Genomic DNA, 27,132 nt, shown 5'->3' with positions numbered 1-27,132 from the left:
CTGTTAAGACTTGGGTGAGGTGGATGTTAGTGCATTGATTACCTTCGGTATTTGTATTTCTAGTTCTTTTTTCCTTATTTTCCTATAACTGAACCTAGATGGAATGTTAATATTAGGACTTCGTATTTGTGCTTTGAAAAATACTATTGGTATATTATGGTATACATTTTGGATTATATAATGATGTTCTAATGTCTAAAATGCCCTCATCCAAGACGCTGAGACGCAATGAGACGAGATATTTATGTCATTTATGTGCATTGTGTAGTCCAAGATATACATAAATGATGTATAAGTAGCATATGACTCTTGTGCATTTGTTGCACCCTTGCATTTATCTTCTATTTGCTAGCATTACTTTTCTTGTTTTTCCCTTCCTACTCTCAAGGTTTTCCAAGATGTAGAGTCCCCTGAAAAGAAAGAAGAAAGGCAGGTACCTGTTTCATGTTGTGTAGAACATATTAAATTGGTTTATGCACTCTAAGCCATTTTGCAATTCCGTTCTCCCGTATTCCAATTATTATGAGACTCCCAAATTGCCAAAAATGTATCTGCTGAATCTCAACTATCAAAGGAATTTTTATGTGCTTCCTATGTTGTTTAATCTCTTATTCAAGTTTAGTTTTGGTTTTATTTCATCATTACATTTACTGCTCTTCTTCTTCTCATTATACATTAAGCAGTGCTGGATGATATTGAATTAAACTAATGTGAGAGCTTGAAATACATGAAATTGCACTCCACAAGTGCTAGAAGCCTCCAAAAATTATTAACCCTCATTTTTTTACACAAATAACTTCCCTCTAGGATGTTAACCAAGTGCATCATGATATTGAAACAGAGTTGATGTAGAAGCACTACATATGCTATTATTCTTCAGAAACTGCAGGTAATCCTTCCTTGAACCAGGTATAAAGCCCTCCTTCCAAGTGGTAGACATTGGTGTAACCATTAAGGACTAGCAAGTAAGCTGCTATCAGTGACCTGCAAAAATTAGCATATCCATTTGAAATTTGTTTGTGTCATGGTACAAACAAAACTAAGCATAAATTGGGGAGTAGATTCATAGATTTGACAGCATTAGGACCAAGATGCAACTATTGGAAACTACAGCAGTGTAAGTCAGAACAATTAGGATCTAGTATTTATCTTTTCTTTCTACACCAAAAGAATGAAAATTACAATCACATGGATCTCTTTTGTTCTAGTCCTGGTGTCTTGGTTTTGCAGCCACTTGCATGATGGTACATTAGCATGCTAAAGCATGTTAATAGTGCATTTGTTATTTGGGGTGGGGTTCAATGCTTTTTGTAGGCGAATAACTTGATGTGGTGAAAGCACAATGAAAGCTTGTTAGAGCAGTAGCTAATGCTATACTGACACTAGGCTCTGATTCTAACAAGCTTGCGACCAGTATAAGATACAAGTGTTTTGGGTAAGATTATTAGTATAGCATGAATTAGTATAGCTCATGCTATACTAATAAAAAAAAGTAAATACCTGGACTGCTGGCCTTCTGGAAGATTTTGTGATGGTCTCATCGTTCCTCCAGATGAACATGCCACTATTATCTTCGAGGTCTTATCTATTTGCGATTCCACACCTACCATCACATCCAGGCAAGTAATTATTAGCACATCCTAGTCGAATAGTTATTCCCAAAATGTCAATTGTCTGAAATCCTGCAAATTCAAAAGATGAAACCATACTTTTTAGGAACTCTGGGTTTTCTTCTGTTCCAGAAAAGATGCCAAAAAATGCAAATGCAGCCCGTCTGGCTATGTCCCATGCAGTCCATTCCTTTATAAGTCTATATATTTGGATGTTAATGGCTCCTGGTGGATGACCCTATACCCAAAAACATCACAAAATATGGAGATGGGAATAATCAGATTTCAAAGTGCAATGATGAGTTAAGATGCACGCTTGAAGTTGGCTTATGGCCGATTTCTATGCATGGTATGATGCAGTTCTTGAGATATAAGTTGCTAGATTTGAGCAAAGTAGGCAGCAGAGGCTAACCTCTTTGAATTCTGCTTCTGGTCTAACATCAAGAATCAAAAAGTTATTTTCTTTCTGAAGGCGCAAGGCTTCCTTCACCTCCACGCTCCTTACCTGCCAGAAAACCATTCCTTCTGTTATAACGTTCTGATCTCAAGCCAGTTCCAAGCGTAAGGCTAATAAACATTTGGATTTTCTATACCAATTGCTAGACATACTTCATGCCCTTTTGCCCACAAGTAACCCAATTTTTTTCTAAATATTTGGACAATTAAACTCCCATCCTCTGCTCGCCCAATTGGGACCAATTTTTATAGAATATGAATGGGTTTGATTCATTCAAACTCTGTCTCTTTCTCTCCTTATAGGCCTCTTATCTGTGATAAGTACTCTCAGAAAGCTTAGTTTCTTCGTCAATTTTTAATCAAATTCATGAATATAGAAATCAAATCCCCGAATTCTAAGTTAGTACTGTTCGCAACCAATATTACGTTGTCACGTTACCTGCCTCTTCTATTGTTTGTCATCATATTCCTGCTCTAGAAAAGTCTTTGAAAGGCAAGCCTGTGCCCTCTCACTTAGCTAGTTAAGGTACTGGGTTTTCTATGATGCCCCCATCTTTCTCCTTTAGGGTGGATGAACCACGATGGAAGTACCCATTTCCAGCCTACCAATTACCATACTGTATTTTGAAGTCCTTGATCCCACAGGAAACAGAAATACATTGATCCAAGAATCTGAATTAATATTTTTATTTTTGTTTTACTTTTCTTCCAATTGAGAATTACTAGTTCCAAAACATAGACTAAGGGCATTGTTATGTTGTATTGTGAAAGTAATGTTGATAAAGTAGAGTCTGGTATTTGAGCGTGATGATGTACTTATTAATATTTAAAAGTAAGTAATAAGTGTTTAGTTAATATTTTATTATTTTACTATGGATTTGTAAAATGACTAAAAATTACTAGGATTTTAAATAACTATTTTGAAAAGTGGCATAATTACTAAGAGAGATGATAATTATAAAAATAAATAGTCTATTAATGATTGTGAGTCCCATTAAAGTAGTGTTTTTTTTTATAAAATGTAAGGAACTTTATTTTTGCTTAAAAGGTAGTTAACTTACTTTTTTTAAAAGAAACAACTGAATTTTAAAAGCATAGCAACTTTTTACCAAATAGTACTTTTTAAAATAAGAAGATAAAAAATTACTGTGATTTAATAACACATCAATATCAAAGAGCCACTAAAATTCTGATTATAGAAAGAAAACAGAGTTAGAGAGACACATTATCATGTACAAACAAACTTGAGATTGAGAGAGAGAGAGAGAGAGAGAGGGAGAGCTCTTAACCTTTTTCTGCAGCAGATACTCTCGCTTAGTCTTCCAGTCTTCTTCAGCTAATCCCTCCAAAAAGAAGGAAGAAAGTCAGCACATCCCAGTTCCCAAATCCTGATTTTTAGGGTCCCCCAATTTGGTGATCAACCCACTGTTTATTTACTCAAACTATGCTGAAGAGAATTGTTCTCAAAGTGGAATTTGGAAGAGAAAATATTTAATCTAACTGCGATATCACATGATCTTCTTAACATGATATTACAATCTGGTATATGTTATTATGTATTCACAATCTGATTTTCAGTGCAGAGAAACTTTATTTTAAATATACAATCATGACTTAAAACGAGTAGATGAGAGGATATTATTAGATTATAAAATCATTACCTGCGCAATGATATTATAGCTCTAATCTAAGTACCTGGTGATTTTGCAGGTTTGGTAGCTGCCCCGCGGATTCTCAACCCTGAAGGAGTGGAGATCTGAGATCGCCGATTGCCGGAAAATCTAACTCTTCTCACTCCATAGGCATCAATTTCAGTGGTGGAATTTGAATACAAACTGACCGTAGAAGAATTGAAACTTGGATGCAGAGCAGAGGAAGAGGAAGAGTGTGGAGAAAATGAAGTAACTGCAGCCATTCAAGAGCTTAAAAACTCAGGGATCTGGACTGTGGAAACAGAACCAAGAACTGCTAATGAGATTGTGCTGATGATGTTATACGTTCCGGGTTGCTCAAAACTTTCTCTGTTTCTGATTATATTTGCTCATTTTGGCTGTGCACCGTTTGGATGTCTTTTGAGTGCAAATCAGTGGGGTCTGGACAATGTGGATATTTAGGCTTCAGAATCTGAGTTTGTGGTGGTGCTTTGAAGCCTCTGCCCCTGTTTTGGATTTTCCCGTAATCGTCATCTCTTCCTATGCTGTTGGATAATCTGATACGCACGTACTGTTTAATAATCTAGATTGACACATGTCGTTTTAGATTTTTATTTTTTTAATATGTTTGTTAAATTTTTTTGGTAACTCTTAAAAAAAAAAAAAAGTTACGTGACTTCTTATATAATTTTTTCTAAATATGTTTTCTCGCTCCCTTAGATAAATATATTTTAAACTTTATATATAAAAAAAATTATGCATATATTCTTTAGTGGATTTGAAAAAATTTAATAAACAGTTTGATAAAAATTTTAAAATATTTTTCAAATTTATCTTGATCATTCCATATTTTGATCCGAAAATTATTACAACTTTATTTTGATATAATATTATTTTACTTATTTTAACAAATGCTACCTAATCAATACGTCTCGGGTTCTTGATATTAATCTTTGCAAAATTACATTTTGCCTCTCATAGATTATTTGAATTTGAAAATATAACCCTTTTCTTTGGTAAAAAATTATATTTGTGTTTCTATATTTTTACATTTTTTTCATATAATTATTCGAACTTTTCGTTGTTTCAATTATTTCAGAACCTGTATTTTTGAGTAAATTTAACTTTTATACTTTAAATATTTTTTGTATGTTAATCTGAAACTTTTTATTGTTTTAATTACACTCATAAATATGTATTTTTTAGTTAATTTAACTCTTGTAACTTAAATAAAGTGTGACGTGTATTTTGTCATCTCACTATATTTTTTTTACACGTGAAAGTACAACGATTAAATTGATTCAAAAATACAAATTCAGAAATGTAATCAAAATAATAAAAAAATTTAATTTATATACGAAAAAAATATCAAAATATAGGGATTAATTAATTTAAAAATCAAATTAAGCAGTGTAGTCGAACAACGAAAAATTCAAGTGACCATATAGAAAATACATGAAAATATAGAAACAAAAATATAGATTTTACCCTAGTTTTTTTAGGTGTGAAATCAGAAAAACATTTTTTTTTTAAAATAAAAGCAATTATGTGAGCAAAAATAATTTTCTTGCTGTGAAGTAAAAGTAAAAGTTTAGAGCTCTGACAGGCAGAAACAAATAATAAAATTATTTTTAGACAAAATTATTCCTAATTAAAATTAAAATTATAAAAAAAATTATAGTTACTGTAGAGTATTAATATTTTTGTCAATGCTTAAAAATAATTTTATTATTAAAAACACTTTTTTTAATATTAACTGATTAAACACATATAACAACACTAAAAATATTTCTCACATAATTTGGTCACACATTAAACTGTTTGTTCTTGGAAATGAAATGATCCCTCTAAAAATAGTTTTTTTAAGAAAACTATACCATGGCTGGCTATGCTTTTAATCTATGTTACACGGAAACACTTTATAGGTACCATTTTTTTGTTTTCGAAACGTTTCTTATTCTTGTTTCGGACCCTATTTATATCTATTTTTTTAGAAAAATATCCATTTCTACGTTTCTGTTTCCTACAAAAAAAAAAATATTTTTCATTTCTATTTCCGTGAAATATAGTCCTCTGTTTTCCGTTATCTTCAGACTTGCTGGACAATTTGAATTGGCTGCCGGAATTGAGCTGGGCTCACTAGCCATTGGTTTATTTGTTTTTTGATTCGTCATATTTCTAAAAGGGCATGCATTAATTAAATGATTAGTTGTTAATACGTGCAAGGAAGAGCACAATACAATAGATAAGAAGAGCACTAAACGTGTTACTTTTTGAAATGTCTATTTACGGAAAATAAGAAAAATTAATATCCCCCACAACTAATTTAAATTATTATTATTATTAATTTAAAAGGAAAAATTCCAATCCCTTGGGCTGTGCAGCCGGGAAAGGACCGAAGAAGAGACAGTGGCAGTGCCATTCGCGGATGGGCAGTGTGCCACTCACTTGGCTAAGCTGGCTTAACCACCGACACCAATCCGACGCTCTCCTCTCCGCCACGTTTCCATCTCCCTCAACGGACGGCTCAACTCAACTCCCAAACCGCGTTTTACTATTCATAATAATATGCTTTCATAAACGTTCTCCCTCTCCACCATCTCTCCCGCACCACACTCTGTTCGTAATAATCTCTCTCTCTCTCTCTCTCTCTCTCTCTCTCTCGCCAGATTCAGAGCGCAGATCGTCGGCAGCAATGGAGTTGTTCTATTACGTGGTGTTCGGCTCCCTCGGAGCCGTGGTGGCGGCTCTGGAGCTGAGCAAGAACAACAAGGATCGCATCAATACTTCCCAGGCATTCAATTCCTTCAAGAACAATTACCTTCTCGTCTACTCGCTCATGATGGGTAAGCCAATCCGCGGATCTGACCTCCTCTCAATAGTACATTTGGATTTCGTGTTTTCCTGTTTGTCTTGTGATCGGATTCTCCTTGAATCTCGATGCGTGGTTTTGTGGAAGCTGAGAGTTTGTTTTTGTTCGGATCTGAGTGTCGGATCTGCCGGAGCTTCTCTATGTGAGGAGCTTTTCGGTTTAATTTTCTTTCTACTTTAGGTTAGTGTGTATCTTTGGGAAATATGAAAAAAAAAAAAAGGGAAAGAAAATTAAGGCATTGAGGTGAGATTGATTTATTGTCTTTTTAAAGATACGGGAAATGAGTTTTATGATCTGGTATTCATAGCAGATGCGCATGTCTAATGAATTTTCTTTTCTGTTTGTTTTCATTTTCCTGGAGAACTTCTAGTTCCAACATAGCGTCAGAGTTATTAGGATTTAGGGCTCTCCTTTAATTTTGTATTTTGTTCGAACCTTGGATCTAGATATGAGAATTCATTTGGAACTCCGTGTGCTAAGTGAGAAAATGTGAAGGATCTGAAGTGTGCCCTTTTGGAAGCGTTCTCCTCTGTTGTGTGGGAACACTTGATTGGGTGTTTCCCGTTGTTCGGGATTACACATTTTCAGCAACCCGAAAAGTGCTATTGCTTTCTATAATCTTGAGGGGTTTTTGCATAATGTGATCTGCCTATTTTCTTTATGTATGGGTGTCCTTTCCTTCAATTTTGTGCTATTTGTGATGGATAGTATCATATTTTTTCTTAATTAGAAATTTCTGAAACTCCAAGAACAGCGGGTTTAAGATATCTATTTTTCCCTATAATTTTCTTGGCAAGCAACTAGAGGGAGGGAACTACTTGGATTTATAACCTCGGCAATTAGTTTCCATCAAGAGCCACACCTTATGAAATTACTATTCTTTGATGCCTAGAGTAACAATTGTACCATTTCTAGGCATGTTTTTCTTTTTTGACACATATTTCACCTTTTCTGATTTCTTAATGTTTATGTGGCCATAGCTGGAGATTGGTTACAGGGTCCATATGTGTACTATCTGTACAGCCAATATGGTTTCGGGAAAGGAGATATCGGGCAACTCTTCATTGCAGGTTTTGGATCTTCAATGTTGTTCGGGACAATTGTTGGGTCTTTAGCTGACAAACAGTGAGTGTCCCCTTGACAGCATATATTCATCATTCCTTAATTCTACTCTTTGTTTTTTACACCTTATGAACTGAATCCAGGGGTCGGAAGAGAGCTTGTGTGACTTACTGCATTACGTACATCCTGAGCTGCATCACCAAGCATTCTCCTGTGTACAAAGTTTTGATGTTGGGCCGTGTTTTGGGTGGTATTGCAACGTCTCTTCTCTTCTCTGCTTTTGAGTCATGGCTTGTTGCTGAACACTTTAAGGTAAGAGATATTCTCTCTCCCGATGTTCTTAAATTTATCAGGGGCATTAACGAGGACTGAATTCGGTAAGAACTCTTGGATTTGGGGGTGTGGAAGTTTTTGCTTTAAACTGTATATGATGGAAAATGTTTTCTATTTTTTCAACTCACCAAAATTGGGGAAAAAATAAAAAGGAGGTTATGTTAGTTTACCAAATAGAAGGCAAGAAAATGTCATGTGAATTGCCTTATCTTAATCATAACTTCTGAACCTGTTTTTCATTGTTGACATTGGAAAGGTTAATCATGATCTGGGCAAACCTTTTGGATTCTTTAGGGTGGATGGAGGTTTAAAGTGGTGAATGACTAAAATTTGACCTTTGATTCTGATGGGTCTCTTTTAAAGATGGATTGCACCCCTTTTATACACATATTGTTGTTCTTTAAATATATACAAAAATGCATGTATTTTTTCCTGTTATTTCAGTGAAATTCTGACTTTGGAAGAGATTGCAGAATAATATATGACCATCTAATTAGTCAATGTTTGATGCTTTCTGCATACCCTTCCCACCTTTTCCATTGGATTTCTGCATTGGTGTCTCTGATGTTCACTGTTAGATCTCCTTCCTGCCAAATATTTAGATTTTTACAGTCAACTTTCTCTTTATTTTATTTCTCCTTTGTCAATTTTTTCTTTCAGATCTGTAATTGGTATGAACTATATCATTGTCTTTTACTAACTGCAAAATGAAGCCTAATAAACAATTAACATGGGTTTTCTGATTTTTTCTGTAATATTTTATGTCTCATTTTGAAAATGTCAGTCTCATTTTTTCTTGTTGGGCAGAGAGGGTTTGACCAACAATGGCTATCCCTGACATTCTCAAAAGCAATATTTCTTGGCAATGGTCTGGTTGCTATTCTTGCCGGGTTGTTTGGAAACATGCTCGTTGACAGCATGAATCTTGGTCCTGTCGCACCATTTGATGCTGCTGCGTGCTTTCTTGCTATTGGGATGGCCATTATTTTATCTTCGTGGACTGAGAACTATGGAGATCCTTCAGATAACAAGGATTTGCTTACTCAATTCAGGGGTGCAGCTGTGGCCATTGCTTCAGGTAGGAACCTGCACTTAGATTACACTATATGGATATCATTTCTATTCATCATACATGGGTTATAGCGAATGATACTCATTTTAGTACTGGAGGTTGCATTCAGAGATAGTTGCTATGACTCTGGACTTACCTTCCATTTATTTATCTGAATGATAAATTTATGGCTTGAGAACAATTCAAAGGGAGCATCAAGAGACAGATGCAATTATTATTGACTTGCCTTCTGATGATTTAAATTAATGATCTCTCTCTCTCTCTCTCTCTCTCTCTCTCTCAATAAGTGATCTCTGGATCTATTTTGTTTTGAAGTGGGTTATGTCTTTAAGATCTGTGAGGTATCGTTGTCTGAAATAGTTGTTAGCCAACCATGGGTTCTTTTTTGGTTTCTTAACTGCTTCTGCATGGTCCACCCGTGTGTTTTCTTGAGTTATTCTCTCCTTTGTTCTTCTTGTTGCTGCTGCAGTTTTGCTGTCCTCACTCTCTAGGGTGTTCCCAGTGCATGAGGCTCCCTGTTTGTGAATGGGAAGAGTCATACTTGTATGCAGTTTTCCTTTCCTTTTTTTTTTTTTTTTGACAGTGTATCTATTTATTTTCGTCTCTGTTGTTAAGGCTTGATATCTTTTTATTGTTCTCCATTGTTAAACTGCCTAATATGATAACTTCTGTGGTTTAGATGAGAAGATTGCTTTACTGGGTGCTATACAGTCTCTTTTTGAAGGTTCCATGTATACTTTTGTGTTCCTTTGGACTCCTGCTTTGAGTCCAAATGAAGAGGAAATTCCCCATGGTTTCATTTTTGCAACTTTTATGTTGGCATCTATGTTGGGGAGCTCAGTTGCATCTCGTCTGATGGCACACTCTTCTCCTAAAGTTGAGAGCTACATGCAGATCGTATTTCTGATTTCTGCTGCCTCTCTCCTGCTTCCCATTGCGACAACTGTATGTATTTGGTCTTATTGTGTTAAACTTTTAGCTTGAAGTATGTTCTTCTGGGCATATCTAACTTCAATTTTTGGAACAGTTCTTGGTTGCCCCCTCCAATGTAAAGGGTGGAAGCATCTCTTTTGCAGGTTGCCTCCAGCTCCTTGGCTTCTGTACCTTCGAGGCGTGTGTGGGGATATTCTGGCCATCCATCATGAAGATGAGGTCCCAATATATTCCAGAGGAGGCCAGAAGCACCATAATGAACTTCTTCCGCATTCCACTAAACATATTTGTGTGCATTGTACTGTACAATGTAAGTAACACAATTGTACTAGTTTGAAAACTAAACTTATTTTGTTTCCTGACTCTCTGTTCCTGCCTGTGTTTCTTAATTCTTTTCTCACTTAAGAATTTGGAGGAGTAATGCTATGCCATTTTTTATTTTTTCAGTTACCAAAAATTGATTTTTTTTCTTGGTCAATTTGAAGGTTAATGCATTCCCGATCACTATTATGTTCGGCATGTGCTCGATTTTCCTCTTTGTGGCATCTATCTTACAGAGGAGGCTGTTGGCGATTGCTGACAAGTCAAGTGAGTTTGATATTTGCTATCAGGTTTATAATATGTTACCGTCTGTGGCATGGTTGTAGTTGTCCTGTAAAATGAGAATGTTTGCTTATAGATAAATAAAGCATGTGACAATCTAACAAATTATATATATATATTTTTTTTTCTTTTTGATCCACTGCAGAGACAGAAGATTGGTCCGCATTGAAGGAAAGGGATGCTGAAGCGGAGCCATTGAATGCTGATTGATTTCAGAAAAAGGATCAAAGGAATCTTTTGGGAGGTTGAAAACGGCCACCTAAGTTCGTGCCATATTGCAGGCTTGATTTGATTCAGGATACATTTGATTTAGTAGGGAAGACCAAAATTTAAAAGGAAAAGAGTTGCACCACTCCCCAAGAAACAGATGCTTAAGAAGGTTAGGAAAGAAGTTACACAAGGTTTCTTGGATTCTGCTCGAAGAAATAGGGGCATAGATTAGTTAATTAAATACTTCTCTTCAGCTGTTACTGTTGGGCATTTAATGTTCTATGTTGTAATTTTGTTGTTTTCTAATATAGATTTCAAAGGAAACATATTTGGCTCTAATTTTGAGTTGTTGACATTTTTACCTTCCTTCAATTGAATGTGCGATTGCTATACAATTCTTTTACAGCAATCTTACAAGTCATTGTTTCATGAAGCCCTGTATGCATATTTGCAGTATTTTGAAACAAGGTCACCATCCTCTCATATTACCCAAAGTTTACTCAATGAAAATCTTGTTACTGATTGTAGATAGGGATGGCAATTGTAATCGAAATCGTGGGGGAATCGAATTGAAATTAAATCGGTCAACGTGACTAAAAATTGTTTGACTGGATAATGGTTTGATTTGAGAAAAAATTAAATATTATTTGAATGAGTATGGTTTTATTATGATTTTCTGAACCGAATGTGTGGGTAATTAAACTAAACTAAACTGAATATACATATATATATATAATATATACATATAATATATATATATTGATTAATGCATTTTTTACAAGTATCTTAACTAATGCATTATAAATATATAAAATATTTAACATTTATAAAGTAATTAATAAATAAAAATAAAATCTAATCTTAAATTATTTTTTTTATCAATCAAATAATTATATCTAAGAAGTTTGAAATTAATTTGTAACTTTATATAAAAAAAAAGTAACTTTATTAGAGTTTGTCTTTGTTTGTTGTAGAGTTATTAGAAATTTTTATAAATGCTATTTGAAAAGTTTGTCTTTATTTATTGGTATGGATCAAACTAAAAAAATTATGGTTAAAATCGAAACCAAATGGTTTGGTTATGGTTTTTAATATTTAAAACTAATGGGTAATGATTTTATTTTGGTTTTAATAGTTTAAGTTTGATTTGGTCATGATTTTGACAAAAATCGAAATCAAACCGAACAATTTGCAACCCTAGATGTATTCTTTTCTTCCAAATCTTGTATATTTGTTTTTTACAAAATTATTGCTAGACATTTCAGAAATGCAAAAAACATTGTCGGATTGTGTAAAACATATCATATAAGTACATAGAAAATTGCGGGGGTGGATGGGGTGGGTCTCAAAAATCTTTCCAAATCATTTCATAATTATATTTTTTCTCAAAACTGTCCACATCAGCTCTATAAGTCATACTATTTAATGTTACATATAGATGGCTTTATGGTCTTTGATGAATGTTGGGTACTTAAGTGTTAACACGTAAAATATGAATGTAATTGAGATAATAATATTATAGTGGATGTGCACTTATATTAAAAAGGATAAAATATAAAATAAAATTATATTTTATGAGGTTAGAGCGACACTTATTAAAGATAAAATAAAAGATCATGATTAAATTGGTTTGGATATGTGAGAAAACTAATAAAGCTCTTGTGAGGGGAGTGTATGAAATTGAAGAAGATAAAGATGTATTGGTAATGATTAAACGGAAATGAAGACCAAAGCAAACATCGATGGGAAAATCTTGTTTGTGACATAGGATATAACGGGGTTCAAAGAGAATATGGCCTTGACTATGCATGGAAGTTTAGATTATGTTGCTAATGGGATTAAAGCTTGGGATTGTTGTTGTTGGTTTTATCGTCTTTAATGAAAATTTGGAAACAAGTGTTGTGTTAGGTTATTTTAGTAATTTTGAAGAAGATAAGAATTTACGTATCTTATAGATATATTTGTTCAAAGGAAATAAAGAAAGTTACAAAAAAAAAAAAAATAGTATGCAGTTGGATTAGACTCATTTACATCTTGATATATATAAAAGTATGAGAATGCATGGGAGAAACCCTTTATTTTTTTGTTATTGAAATTATTAGGTTTCAGTGCTTATTTATAGAATAAAGGAGATGCTTAAATTTTTTAAAATTATAGAGGTATCAAGCTATTGAGCTACATTATGAAACTGTGAGGAAGGGTAATTGAGCAAAGGTTATCGAGAGAAACTAAAGTCTTTGAAAATTGATTTTATTTTATACTTGGTAAGTTAACAATAGAAGCTATCTACTCTGTAAGACGTTTAATGAAAATTTCCAAACATAACATAAGCAAAAAATTGCAAATGGTATGTATAGACTTAAAAAAGCTTATTATCTAGTACCTAGAGAAATGTTGTGAAAGATATTAGAGCAAAATAAGTTGGATTGTGTGTATATAAGTTATTAAGTACATGTAACATCAAGCAAAATGCATGTTAAGACTTGTGAAGAAGATATGAAGACTTTTCCAATTATATAGAGTTGGATTACATTAAGGATTTACATTGAGCTCTTACCTCTTTACTCTTGTGATGGAACTCACAAAGCATATATGAGAAATACCTTGATGTATGTTAGTTGAAAACGATATTGCCTTGGTGGAAGAGTCAAGAAATCATAAATAATAAACTTTAATTATGAAAATACACTTTAAAATTCGATGATTTTAAATGAAATAGATTAGAAATTGAATATATAAAATGTAACTTTAGTAAAATAGAGTCGTAGATGATGTCATTGTGAGATTCGAGATTAAGTCATCTTAGAAAAAAGATCAATGTTGATATTGGACCAAGTGTTCAAAAGGAACGAGAGATTGTGGAAGATGATGCTCATAGAATTAAAACAAAATGGTTAATGTGGAGAAGTGTGTCCAGTATCTTATTTGATCTTAAAATCCCTTGAAAGTTGAAATAAAATTTTTATTTAGTGATATAAGACCATTTTTATTGTATGGTTTTGAATTTGGTAGTTAAATGACATGTGCAAAATATAAGCGTGGCAAAGATCAAAATGTTATGATGAATTTACTACCATAAAAGAAAAGAAAAATAAGAAACATGATATATATATCCAGGTTAGAGTAGTGCCTACTAAATATAAGATACAAGAGACATGATTAATATAGTTTGGATATGTACGAAAAAGATTGATAGATCCACATGTGAGGCAAGTTGATGAAGTGAAAAGAGAGAAGAAAGCTGAAGAAAAATTTGGCTGGAAAACTTTAAAGACAACATAGGCTTAATGGCCTAGTAGAAGATATGATTATAAATAAAGATGCTTGTAATTATCGAATTCATGTAGTTGACCCTACCTAAGGATTTTGATTTTTGTTGTTATAGATGGTTTTATAGTTCTTTTAGACACGATATACTTAATAATAACCTTACAAAGGATATGGTCATAAAAAAAGATGCTTGATGAATTAGAATTCATGTGGTCCAACTCCACCTAGTGAGATTTATTATTTATACATGGTTTTATGGTTACTAAGCCAATGCTCCTTTGGCACTTTTAAAAAGCTCGACTCACATGTGCATCTATCAATCTTCTTGGGTTATGCATTGAAAAGCTTGACTACTCTTTACAGTCACAACCACCATTAGAAGATTGCTCCAAAGATGCAGCATGGAGGGGTTGCGTCTCCCATGGCACTTTTTCTGGAGATTTTTAAATTTTAAACCATAAAAAGGCACATTCATTCTGTAGTTAGTAAAATTGGAACCTGCCAACTAGGCTAGAAGTTCATATGAAGAGCGTGGATGGAATGAAAGAAGTCTCTAGCAATAGAACTTGGTGAGGGACACTTTGGTATGATATAAGAGTCTTAAAGATGATAAGGCCATAGATATAAATGACTGGCAAACTAGAATACATATAGTTGACCTCAAATAGTGGAATAAAGGCTTAATATATTGTTGTTGCTTTATATTACCTAAGGAGGAATATTCCTCAATCATCAGCTAGATAAGGTACTTGATATAGCAGTGAGCTTCCTGGATAAGCATGTTGAAAGTGCAACAAACTTCACCAGCATTGAGAACCTTTTTAGCTTTCCAACATTCGGGGATTGGAGATAACTGGAAAATGGCCTACTGGGCCTTCATGGCTCAAAACTTGATTACACCTTTTAAGTTTTCAAACATTATAGCCAATCACCTTCCCTGGATGAGAATCTTTCTATTGACATGATGAGTTTGACAATTCTGCAATTGGTGATCTAGCTTTTATTGGATCCTCTCAAGTTACTGGTACTGTTTAACAGGGAAAAATGGGCTGTAAAAATTCCCTTTCTTGTCTTAATCCTCTTCCATTTATCCTCTGTCTTCAACTACATTGCAAAACAACTAAGTCCGTATCAAGTTGTCATTAACAAAAATTTGTGCATAAAATGTGCCAATTAATCTGCAACTGAACCTCTTTTATTTGCCTGTCCAGAATCCAATGTCTCCTAAAATAAATAAAATAATCATCTTTTGACTGAAATCTTACAGACAAATCAGGCTTCGTTAGATTGGGTCCATTCATCAGTCAACTGAGACAGATGAAGTAAAGAAAGAATTTGGCCTTTTTCATTGCAGGAAAGATGGAACTTTGTTATCCTTTTCTTTTAGAGTAGGTGCCTCAGATTCTCTCCAATATGTCCCATGTAGAAGTTAAGAGTAGATTAAACAATCATCTTTGGTCACACAAAAGGAGAGTCTCTGTTTTTTTAGCACATTGTGACCATGGAATTAATTAAACAACTAAACACCGCCCATAAGTTTAATTATCTTTCTTCTTTTTGCTTTTCCTTGTATCTGCTAGTGCAAGGGACCACAAGCTTTGCTTTGCAGTAACTTATTATGCCTGTCAAATCAGGAAATTTTCCATGCGAGTATACAGTGTGTCTCACATATTAGGTTAGCCTTTTCTTTTTTGATGTTACTGTTCTCAGCTCTGGTGGTGGCCCCCCAAAACAAGGAGAAATTTAACAGAAAATTATTTGGGAGATTATGAAATCAAATCTGACCCTTAACTTGCGAGACTCTAAACTTGGCCTCTTATCTGTGGCAGCATCCTTGGAGGCTTTAAAAATGTCAATAATACTGAGTGAAGATAACTCCTTACCTGTATTTCAATTGTATTGATTTTTAATTTCTTTCTTTCTAATTCTTGTCCCTTGTTCAAGTGTCGGGTGCTCTTGGTGAGCCCTGTTCCATGACATGTGCTGTTAACACGAATCAATGTTATGGTAAGTTTTCGTACAATCTCACATGCCATTACTAAAGGCTCCTCCATTATGCAGGTCCCATAAACAAATAAAAAGGTTTGGAAGTAGTGGATTCCTAAATCTTGATCAGATAAATTGTTCCATATGCCGTGCAATAATGATTACCTTTATAGCAGCCATCCACTGTTCCTGGTTTTGAGGCCTTCTAGTCGTCTATAAAAGGATCTGCCATTCACTCAACTAACCATTCAGCCCCTTGTCAATGATGAGAGTTATTAGAACTTTCTAGAGAAGTAGACATGGCGTGATGTTGGTTCGGCTCATCCCTGGGGATTGTTGCATAACAAGTTTGGATGTGAGCCGAATCAATATCACTCTTGTATGCTTCTTCTTTCGCACAGCAATTATTGTGGAAATAACCCGTTTCTTTCTCAGCTTGCTTATTAGATCCAAACCTCTGTTTGGATTCGCTTGTCCTCTATGCGATTTCCTCACACATTGCAAGGTTTGGCCTTTGCCAACTATTGGCGATTACCGCCTTCTTGTGTGCCTTAGTTTTTGTTATTGGTTTTTCTTTCCTATCATGACGTTACAGATGCTGCTAATCATCTTGTCTGTGAGTCCATTTGCTATGCAGGTGTTCTGGCTTGGCTTTCCCTTTGCTCCTTTCCGTCGTCATGTGGTCACTCTTTGCGATTGTATGCATAAGGCCATTTGCTTTGTTGGGAGGCTCGATGTGGATCTCCATTTATCATATGTTCTTTTCGGTGTGTCTTTCTTTTTTTGCCTAGCATGTTTGAGACTGTTGCTGTAGTGTACCATAGTTGTAATGTTTTTTTGTCTTTTTGCCAGATTTTTCCCAGTTCGTTCGTTTCTTGTAGACGCTTGTGCTTTTGTTTTCTTGTTTAATATTTATTTCATTTACAGGAAAACAAAAAAAAAAAAAAAACCCATCATTCTGGCTATGCTGGTGAAGGTAATCTTGAAGCCCTCTGCGTTACTTTTGGAGCAAAGCTAACACCAAACCAACACACACAACAATCTTTACTTCAATCTCTCTTTTTTTCTCTGCTACTGTGGTTCTAGATAAACAGGTTGAGATTATTACCCGACTCACTGAGTCACTGGATCAGGGTAATGGGTTTATCAAATGCGCTCTTGCAGTTTTGATCTTCTGGGCTTTCATTTACCACTGTTGTTCTTCTTCATTGCATTTTTTCTGTTGATCTAATAACAGTCCAGTCTCATCTCATTGATGAAACAGAAACTAAAAAAACGTTTTGCACAATAACAGTAAGAAGCAGAGGATATAGAGAAAGCAGAAACTTTCTGCATATTCATTGGTAAACAAACAGCCTATAAATAGGCTAATACATAACTGAAAGCAACATGAAAATAGGCACTATCCCACGTTAAAAACAAACTACTATGACTGGGTAAACAACTGCTATTACTAGGTAAACAAACTGCTAGGACCACCCACGTGCAAATTATTAAATTTCCTCAACAATCCCTCCCTTAAACTGATGTTCCAGACATTGCATCCAGTTTAATCAGAGTTAAACTTTGAAGTACAAACACCAAGTAGCTTTCTGAGCTTCTGAAATGCAGGAAACTTGAGAGGCTTGGTTAGAATGTCAGCGATCTGGTCTTTACTTCTGCAGTAAATAAGATTAATGACTCCATCATTCGTGAGATCCGTCAAGAAATGATACTTCACATCTATATGTTTGCTTCGACCATGTAAAACTGGATTTTTTGAAAGCTTTATTGCTGAACTTGTCACAATAAATCTGAGTAGGTCCATCCTCCTTGAATTGTAGCTCTTTAAGGATTTTCTTTAGCCAAATAGCTTGACAAGCACAAGCTGTTGCAGCAACAAATTCAGGTTCAGTGGATGATAATGTGACAATAGGTTGCTTCTTTGATGACCATGAAACAACTCCTGTCCCCATCATGAAAACATATCCAAATGTGCTTTTTCGATCATCTGAATCTCCTGCATAATCACTATCTGTAAAGCCAAACAGATATGACTTTTCTCCATTCTTGTAGAACATCCCAAACTCCTTAGTACCTTGCAAGTAATGAAAAATTCTTTTTGTAGCCAAGAGATGAATCTCTGTAGGACATTCCATGTACCTACTAATCACACTTACAACATACATTACATCAGGTCTTGTTGCCGTCAAATACATTAAACTCCCCATTATTTGTTTGTAAAGAGTGTCGTCAACCTTTTTTCCTCCATTATCTTTGTTTAGCTTCATACCAAACTCAAATGGAGTATTTACAAGATTACTATCCTTCATCTGAAACCTGTCCAAGATTTCTCACACATACTTCTTTTGAGAAATAAAAATTCCAGTAAAAGACTGCACCACTTCAATGCCAAGAAAGTAATGCATCATGCCAAGATCATTCATCTCAAATTCAGCCATCATGGATTTCTTAAAACTTCCAAACAAGGCTGTATTATTTCCAGTGTAGATTAAATCATCTACATATAAGCAAACAATGAGCATTTTTCCTCCATCTTCAATCCTTATAAAAAAATGTATGTTCATAATGACGTTTTTGAAATCCTTCCCTTCAAAAAATAAGTTTCTATACGATTATACCAAGTTTGTGGAGATTGTTTTAATCCATATAGAGCTTTCTTTAATTTATACACTTTATGCTCATCGCCAAGTTTTACATAACCAGGAGGTTGATAAATACCTCTTTTTTTAAATCTCCATGGAGGAATGCTGATTTCGCGTCCAACTGGAAGATAGGCCATGAGTTTTGAGCTGCCATCGCAATCACCAATCTGATTGTATCATGCCTTGCAACCGGAGTAAAGACTTCTTTATAATCAACACCAAACTCTTGCTTGTAGCCCTTAGCTACCAAGCATGCCTTGTGCTTGTCAACCTCACCATTCTCCTTCAACTTTGTCTTGTAAACCCACTTTACACCAATTGTCTTCTGCCCTTTTGGAAGATCACATAGCTCCCATGTATCATTTCTTTCAATGGCTATAATTTCAGCATCCATAGCCTTTATCCATGCTGGTCTTCTACGAACACGTTGAGGCCTTTGTGATTCAACTGCAAGTGGACTTTGATCAGCTATTGGAACATTTTGAAGGACTTCCTCTTCTTGCTCATTCTCCATAGGTTGCTGCCCTTTCTCATCATCATCAAAATCTGCTGGAATATTTTCTTTAACACCATTTTGATTCCATGACCAGGTGCCTTTTTCATCAAATACCACACCACGGCTGATGACAATTTTCATGGTGCTAGGATTGTATAATTTATAAGCTTTTGACTTATCACTAACACCAAGAAAAATGCATTTTTCTCCCTTGTTATCTAGCTTCCTCCTCTTCTCATCTGGAATATGGGCATAGGCAATACACCCAAAAATCCAGAAATGATCTACAGCAGGTTTCCTTCCGCTCCATGCTTCCTCCGGTGTCATATTTTGAATAGCAAGTGTGGGACTTTTATTCAATATATGAATGCTCCAATTAACTGTTTCAGACCAAAAACTTTTTGGAATGCCATTGGTTGTTAAAAAGGCTTCGCGCCATATTCATAATAGTGTGGTTCTTCCTCTCGCATACACCATTTTGTTGGGGGTGTATAAGTTGTTGTAAGTTGTCTCTTGATTTCATGGTTCTCACAAAAAATTGCGAATTCATGTGAGTTATATTCTCCACCACAATCCATGCGAAGAACTTTTATTGGGTTGCCAACTTCTTTCTCAACAAGTGCTTTATAGCTTTTAAAAGCTACAAAGGCCTTCAGATTTTTCTTGCAAAAAATAAACCCATATCTTACGACTATAATCATCAATTAAGGTAATTATGTATCTTTTACCTCCATTAGAATGTGGTGTTATTGGCCTACAAATGTTGGTGTGAACAAGCTCCAATGCCTTCTTCGCTCTCCAAGATTTTCCTTGTGGGAATTGATTATGGTGTTGTTTGCTAACAACACATTCTTCACAAACTTGAGAAGAAGTTATAATTTGAGGAAACCCTATCACCATGTTCTTCTGTTGTAGTGTTTTCAATCCGCCAAAATTCAAATGCCCATAGCGAAAGTACCATAGCCATGTCTCATCTTTTAATTTTGCTGAGAAGCACGAATTAGTGGTGTTGTGGAGATAAAGTGGGAACATATGATTCGTCGTCATGTTAACTTGAGCAATTATGCCCAACTTTGCATCTTGAATCTAACATACTTCATCTTTGATAAAAATTTCATATCCTTTTTCTTATAACTAACCCACACTAAGCAAGTTGGTTTTTAAATTTGGCACAAAAAGAACATTAGCCAGGGGCGGAGCCACGTGAGGCCCAATTGTCCCCTACTGGGTCAGATTTTTTTATTTTCTTATTTTTTACAATAATTTATTATTAAAAATAAAAAAATATATTATATTTTACTATTAAAATAAAAAAAATAAGTATTGAAGAAAGCAAGTATATAATGGTCCAGTAGTAACCATCATAGCATTTTTTACAATTTGCTTATAATTTTATTTTTTTACAATAATGATACAAATAAAGTTAAGTATTGAAGAAAATTGTGAAGCAAAGAAAGCAAGTATAAAGGAAATTTATATTGAAGAAAATTAACAAAACAAGTATTAAGCAAATTGATGTTACACAACTTCTTATGGATCTCGGGCTAAGAACTACAATAATGCATTACAGTGTTAATTTTTTAGATCAAATTAGAAAAGCCTACTTGTAAGGAGGTCTGTGTTTATCTCGAAATCAAGACGATTCATTCCAGTTTGATTTAATAAATTTGGTGATTGGTTGGAATATATAGTATAAGCAAAGATGTCATATTTTGCTTATAATGATCTTTTTAAAACAAATAATGGAAACAATGAGATGATGATTTTTTTATGAAAGAAGGGTTCAATAATTTAAAAAAAAAAAAGAAGATAAACTTTAAATTCATGTTGAAGATGCCATCTCCAACCCAACCCCAAATTTGGGGTAAAATCCCAATTTTAGGGTAAAACTCTCTCCAACCCACCCCCAAATCCTACCCCAAATTTGGGGTTATGAATAGTATTACCCCAAATTTGGGGTTGCACTATTCCTTGACCCCAAATTTGGAGTAATATATTTATTCCTATTTTACCCCTCTCATTTTAACTATAATAAAATTTAATTCCTTTTGTATCCCATCTTTATATATTTTTACATTTTTATTTACTTATTATTAGTATTAATAATATTTAAATAATATTAATAAATTATAATCAATTAATGAATAATAATTAATAAATTTTGTCGTGTTCAATATAATATTTTATTAATTGAGATAGTAAATGTAATATTTTTATTTTTTAATATTATTGACAATTAATTTTTTTTAGTTAATTATGTAATTTTTAGGTAATAATTTAAATTGATATATAATAAATAAGTAAATAATTTACATTATAAAAAAATGTTTAGAATCATAAAAATAAAGAAAAAAAGAATAAATTATTCTTTTACCCCAAATTTGGGGTTAAGGGTTGGAGAGGAATTAGGTCTTACCCCAAATTTGGGGTAAGTTTTACCCCAAATTTGGGTTACCCCGAATTTGGGGTGAAGGATTGGAGATGCCCTAATAGTGCACACAATTAAATTTGAAACAACTGTAAAATCTTAATAAATCAAGAGTAAAATATTGAGACAATTTTTTTCATGCAGTTAGAACAAATACTGGGTGATTATCGAATTTGTCTAAATGCATCAATTGATTATGTTCAACTTTTTCTATGGCAAGAACTAGTCCTTTCGTAATCATGATGAGTCTAAAAATTCAAATAATCAAGGTAATTTTCTTGAACAATTATAATTTTTAGTATGAAAAGCCATAAGAAACAATTGTAAAAAAAAAAATTTATTTTAATATTATCATTATTATCTTATTTTTAAAATTATATTTTTTGTATATAAATTTGCCTCCACTGAATCAAAATCTTGACTTCGTCCCTAACATTAGTGATAGTGTGGGTGGAATTTCATTTGGTTTGGATTGTTACATTTCTTTTTCCCATAACAAAAAATATGGAATTGTCACCAAACTTAATAGAGTTGCGAAATGATTCATCCAATTCAGAAAATGCCTCATTCTCTCCACACATGTGGTTGCTATAGCTAGTGTCTAAATACCACACGTTTTGTTAAGTTTCTTCCTTCACGTGAGACCATCAAAAGAGACACCTCTTCTTCATTTTCTGCAAAGTTAGTTTGGTCTTCACTTTGTTTATTCAAATCAATTTGACATTCTGATTTATAATGGTCATACCTATAACATCTATAACATTCAACATTGGACTTGTTTGTTGACTTTGATCTATAAGTTATTGAGTGGTGGCCTCCACGTCCTTTGCCTCTTCCTTGAAATTATTTCTCTTGATGATGATGATTTTGTTGTTAGTTTCCACGATCATTGTTGTTTCTACCTTTTCTATCTCGATCTCTGTCTTTTCCTTATCCTCTATCAGCTTTACTGGGTGTAGAGTGATTTTCTAATAAGGCCTTCAATGCTTGTTTTTCTTTTTCTTGCTAGTTAATCTTTTGCTCATGAACCAACAAAGAATTTTGTAATTCATCAATTGACAGTAAACCAACATCATTAGCTTTTCTATAGAACAAACAACAAAATTAAATTTTGATGTCAAGGATCAAAGAATCTTCTCAACAATGAGAACATCTTCTGTCTTGTCACCATGGATCCGCATCTTGTTAACGATTGCCATTGTTCTTGAAAAATAGTCTGTAACTGATTCTCCTAACTTCATTCAATGCATTTCGAACTTCGAATGAAGTGTTTGAAGCTGTTGCCTCTTAGCCCTTGTTGTACCTTGGTACTTCTTCTTTATGGAATCCCAAATATGCTTGGCGGTGTCCTTGCAAAGAATAGTTTCCAAGATTAACTGATCAATGGCTTGGAAGAGATAATTCTTTGCTTTAAGATCGTTTAACTTCAACATTTCAAGCTCTGTCTTTTGTGCATTTTTCAGCACAACACCTTCTATTGGTTCTACTACTCCAAAAACAACAACCGTACAATATTCTTTAGACCTTAAGAAGTTCTCCATGAGCATGGTCCAATGGTCTTAGTGACCATCAAAGCGTGGTATGGTTGTCTGTACAAAACTTTCGGAAGCCATCAATTTCACTTTTACTCTCCTCGGAACCAGCTCTGATACCACTGATGAAATAAAAACTAAAAAAACATTTTGCACAATAACAATAAGAAGCAGAGGATATAGAGAAAGTGGATGATAAACTTTCTGCATATTCAGGGTCGGCCCTGAGGGTAGGCAACCAAGGCAGTTGCTTAGGGCCCCCCACCAAGGCCGGTCTTGGGCCTAGGCGGCTAAGGCCTAACTCACATTTACTTAATTAGCCTGGGCCATCTTATATTCAATTAATTTTAAATTAAAAAAGTTAAAATAATGAAAAGAAACGATGATGGGTTTTATAGAGAAAAAGTGACAATTAATGGGGATCTGATGTAAGGTAGCGGGCTGCAGGCGCAATCATAATCATATATATGATTGCGCCTGCATGAAGAAATTGAAAATTGAAATGGGTTGTGTTCTCCCCCCCCCCCCCTCTCTTTCCTCGGGCTGCCACTTATATATATATATAATATTATATAATAAATGAAATTTTTAGTCGAGAAAGCCCTCATTTTCATTTTGCTGATTTGCTCCGGTGCGCGCGTCCCTCTCGTCTTCTTCTTTCTTCTTGTTGTCTGGTAATTGTTGTCAAGCACAGTAGCACATAACCACTGAGCCACACAAGAATACGTAACATTAACAGTTTAACATTGACAACGGGTTTGAAAATAAGAAGTAACTCGATTATATATATATTTATAATAATCTCTATCTCTACTCTACATATAACATATCTTTTATTCTCATCTCTTATGTTTTTTTAATATTTTTTTTACAGATTTTAATTCAAATATCAGATCTATCCAAGTTATATTATTCCTCAATTACATTTGAATTAGATATTGTATTAATTTTTGTATTTAAATTGATTTATTATGTCTACTAAAAAATATTTATTTGGAAATAAAAAGAGAAAAAAAAAACTCAAGAGTTTATTCTATCTCAAGCAGAAGCTTTAGACAAGTTTGTCACTAGAAACATTAGTAATATAATAGAAAATGAAAAGTGCGATAATTTGGTAATGGATAAAGATGGGCAACATGAATTAGTGGATGCTAAAAATAGAAATGAGTAAGAACATAAAAATGTTAATACAGAATGCTTAGGTTGCTCTTTGGACGTAACTAATTCAAATAATTGAAAAAATATTGATCAAAATTTTATAGATTTGTTGGTAGAAAAATGTCCTATATAAGAGGTAATGTAGTTGATTTTTCTAAACATTCAAAAAATGGGCATTTATCTTCTACATATTACACTCGTCATTTATCAAATGGCGAGAAGAGTGATAGAAAATGGTTAATCTACTTCGTTTTATTAGATAAAGTATTTTGCTTTTATTGCAAGTTATTTAAACAAGAACAAAACAATATTTAATTGGCTAATGAAGGGACAAAAGTGATTAGAAAAATCTTGGTTCTAAACTGAAAAATCATGAAACAAGTAATGGGCACATGGATAACATGAGAAAATGCATTGAATTAGAAAAACGATTACAAAAGAATTTAACAATTGATAAAGTTGTGTAAGATCAAATCAACAAAGATATAAAACACTGGAGAGAAGTTTTTGGGAAAATAGTTTCAATTGTTAGCTTTCTTAGTAAGAAAAAATTACATTTCGTGGAAGTAGTGAAAAATTATATAAAGAAAATAATGAGAATTTTCTAAATTTAATTGAAATGATTGTTGAATTTGATCCAATTATAAAAGAACACGTTTGACGTATTCAAGAAAAAGAAATTCACTATCATTATTTGAATCATAAAATTCAAAATGAATTCAAAAGTGCAATCATTAAAACAGATAGAGAATCAAAATATTTTTCAGTGATACTTGATTGCACACCAGGTATAAGTCATGAAGAATAGATGTCTCTAATCATATGATGTGTAAATGTCTTAGCAAGTCCAATTAAGGTAAAAAAGTTTTTTTTAGGATTCCTTAAGGTAGACGATATTTCGAGACAAGGATTGTTTGATGAATTGATATATGCTCTACAAACACTTGAACTTGATATTGGTGACTGAAAAGGTGTGCAAAAAAGAAAAGCATAAAAGTGTGCAGAAAAGAGTATTAGAAGTAAATCTAATGACTTTTTACACTCCGCGTAGTTGTCATAGTCTTAATCTTGCACTATGTGATATGGCAAATTCCTCCATAAAGGCTAAATCCTTTTTTGAAATTGTGTAATGCTTATATATATTATTTTCAGCGTTTACAAAATGATGGAAAGTTTTGAAAGATAATGTGGAATGCCTGACGCTTAAGCCACTATCACAAACACGTTGGAAAAGTTAAGTTGAAAGTACTCAAGCAATCAGATTTTAAACTCCACAAATAAAAGTTGCTTTAACTTATTTGATGGAAATATGTGATGACACTAAGGTATTTCGAGATGCTAAAAGTCTATTACATGACATTATGGATTTTGAGTTCTTATTTGACATGGTTATTTGGTATAATATATTGCCTGCTATTAATAGAGTAAGCAAAATGTTGCAAAGTAACGATATGTCATTGATGTTACTATAAGTCACTTGAAAACACTAATTTCTTTTTTTGAAACCTATAAAGAAATTGTATTTGAATCTGACATGATTATTGCTAAAGAAATTACTGCTCAAATGGAAATTGAACCTATTTTTCAAGAAAAGTGTATTATTCATAGAAAGAAACAATTTGATGAAAATGTAAATAATGAAATAACACATTCAGTTGAAAAATCTTTTAGAGTTGATTATTTCTTATATGTAGTTTATCAACCTCTTTCTTCACTTAAGTTAACAGAATTTTTGAGGTATAAATCGAATTCAAATATTGATGCACTACAACAAATTTTAAATTAAGAGGCATTTAAAAATGCCTTAATAGATAGTTTATTGGGGCATTTTAACTATTAGGACATTAATAATAATGCCTCATGTAATTGTGCCCCAAAAACATATTGAGGCACTTACAAATGCCTCAAAAACAACTATAAATTTAAGTTTGTTGCGACACTTAAAAATGCCTCAAAAATCATTATAAATTTATTTTTCATATCCCCCACAAGGCCATCTCTTAACTCTAACTTGCTTCTCCCTCAATTCGAACCCTAAACCTTTTCTTCTTCTTGCACACTCGTGACCACCTAATCTGCACATTATCTTATTAATATATGTGCCTATGTTTATTTTATAGTATATCTAAGTTTCATTAGAATTATTCTATTGGGACACTTAAGATTTGTCTATTAGGGCACTTTATTAGAATGTCTTGTTAGAATTATTTTAATGGGGCATTTAAAAAATTATGTCCTATTAGATTTATCTATTAAGACACTTATATTTGTTTATTAAGGCATTTCATTGTCGTGTCTCATTAGAGTTGTTTTATTGGGACACTTCTTTAAATTGTGCCTTAAAATGATATTTTATAGGGCACTTAATTGTTGTGCCTCATTAAAGCTATTGTATTGGAGCACTTTTTTAGATTATGCCTTAAAATGGTATTTTATAGAACACTTTCTAAAAAATGCCCTAAAAAAGATGCCTCAACAAATCATTTTTGTTGTAATGATGGACAAGAATTATTTTTTGAGCTAAGAGTTGTGAGATGTTTGCCAGAAGAGACCAAGACGTCAATTGAAGTGTTAGTCTATATTAAGACGAAGGATTGTTGTTTTTCAAATGTGTGGATTTGACTATATCAGTTACAGTTGTCTCTGTGAAATGAAGTTTCTTAAAATTAAAGTTGATAAAATCTTATATTTGGTCAACAATATCACAAGAAAGGTTGAATGGATTGGCGATAGTGTCTATTGAAAAATATATGTTGGAACAAATTAATTATAATAGTTTAATTATTGATTTTTCATCTAAAAATGCTAAAAAAG

At 33.4% G+C, this 27,132-nt stretch overlaps 2 protein-coding genes across 2 annotated transcripts; one reads left to right on the top strand and one right to left on the bottom strand.

Moving 5' to 3' along the window:
• Positions 1-656: 656 nt before the first annotated feature.
• Positions 657-4,153, bottom strand: LOC127796266 (rhodanese-like domain-containing protein 14, chloroplastic). Its single transcript, XM_052328330.1, has 6 exons — positions 3,762-4,153; positions 3,356-3,402; positions 2,023-2,115; positions 1,710-1,848; positions 1,501-1,603; positions 657-984 (listed from the first exon to the last, which is right to left on the bottom strand). Exons 1-6 carry the CDS (start codon positions 3,979-3,981, stop codon positions 870-872), a joined length of 717 nt encoding a protein of 238 aa, XP_052184290.1. The 5' UTR covers positions 3,982-4,153; the 3' UTR covers positions 657-869.
• Positions 4,154-6,297: 2,144 nt separating this feature from the next.
• On the top strand, positions 6,298-11,198 carry LOC127798097 (uncharacterized). Its single transcript, XM_052331413.1, has 8 exons — positions 6,298-6,564; positions 7,571-7,715; positions 7,796-7,964; positions 8,793-9,063; positions 9,737-10,002; positions 10,085-10,300; positions 10,476-10,578; positions 10,739-11,198. The coding sequence occupies exons 1-8, from the start codon at positions 6,414-6,416 to the stop codon at positions 10,801-10,803; spliced, it is 1,386 nt and encodes a 461-aa protein (XP_052187373.1). The 5' UTR covers positions 6,298-6,413; the 3' UTR covers positions 10,804-11,198.
• Positions 11,199-27,132: the final 15,934 nt, after the last annotated feature.

Source organism: Diospyros lotus, chromosome 3, assembly GCF_014633365.1.
Source record: "Diospyros lotus cultivar Yz01 chromosome 3, ASM1463336v1, whole genome shotgun sequence".
Lineage (NCBI taxonomy): Eukaryota > Viridiplantae > Streptophyta > Magnoliopsida > Ericales > Ebenaceae > Diospyros > Diospyros lotus.
Note: the sequence above shows the minus strand (reverse complement) of the source record. Positions and strands in the feature narration are given on the sequence as shown.

What these genes read in the sequence shown, in the direction of transcription:
- LOC127796266 (XM_052328330.1), bottom strand. Translation starts at nt 3,981, where the DNA reads ATGGCTGCAGTTACTTCATTTTCTCCACACTCTTCCTCTTCCTCTGCT. An exon ending in AGTATCTGCTGCAGAAAAAG is followed by an intron (nt 2,116 to 3,355) that starts GTTAAGAGCTCT and finishes GTTTTCTGGCAG; the next exon opens with GTAAGGAGCGTGGAGGTGAA. An exon ending in AAACCCAGAGTTCCTAAAAA is followed by an intron (nt 1,604 to 1,709) that starts GTATGGTTTCAT and finishes ATGTGATGGTAG; the next exon opens with GTGTGGAATCGCAAATAGAT.
- LOC127798097 (XM_052331413.1), top strand. Translation starts at nt 6,414, where the DNA reads ATGGAGTTGTTCTATTACGTGGTGTTCGGCTCCCTCGGAGCCGTGGTG. An exon ending in GGGTCTTTAGCTGACAAACA is followed by an intron (nt 7,716 to 7,795) that starts GTGAGTGTCCCC and finishes AACTGAATCCAG; the next exon opens with GGGTCGGAAGAGAGCTTGTG. An exon ending in AGCTGTGGCCATTGCTTCAG is followed by an intron (nt 9,064 to 9,736) that starts GTAGGAACCTGC and finishes TCTGTGGTTTAG; the next exon opens with ATGAGAAGATTGCTTTACTG.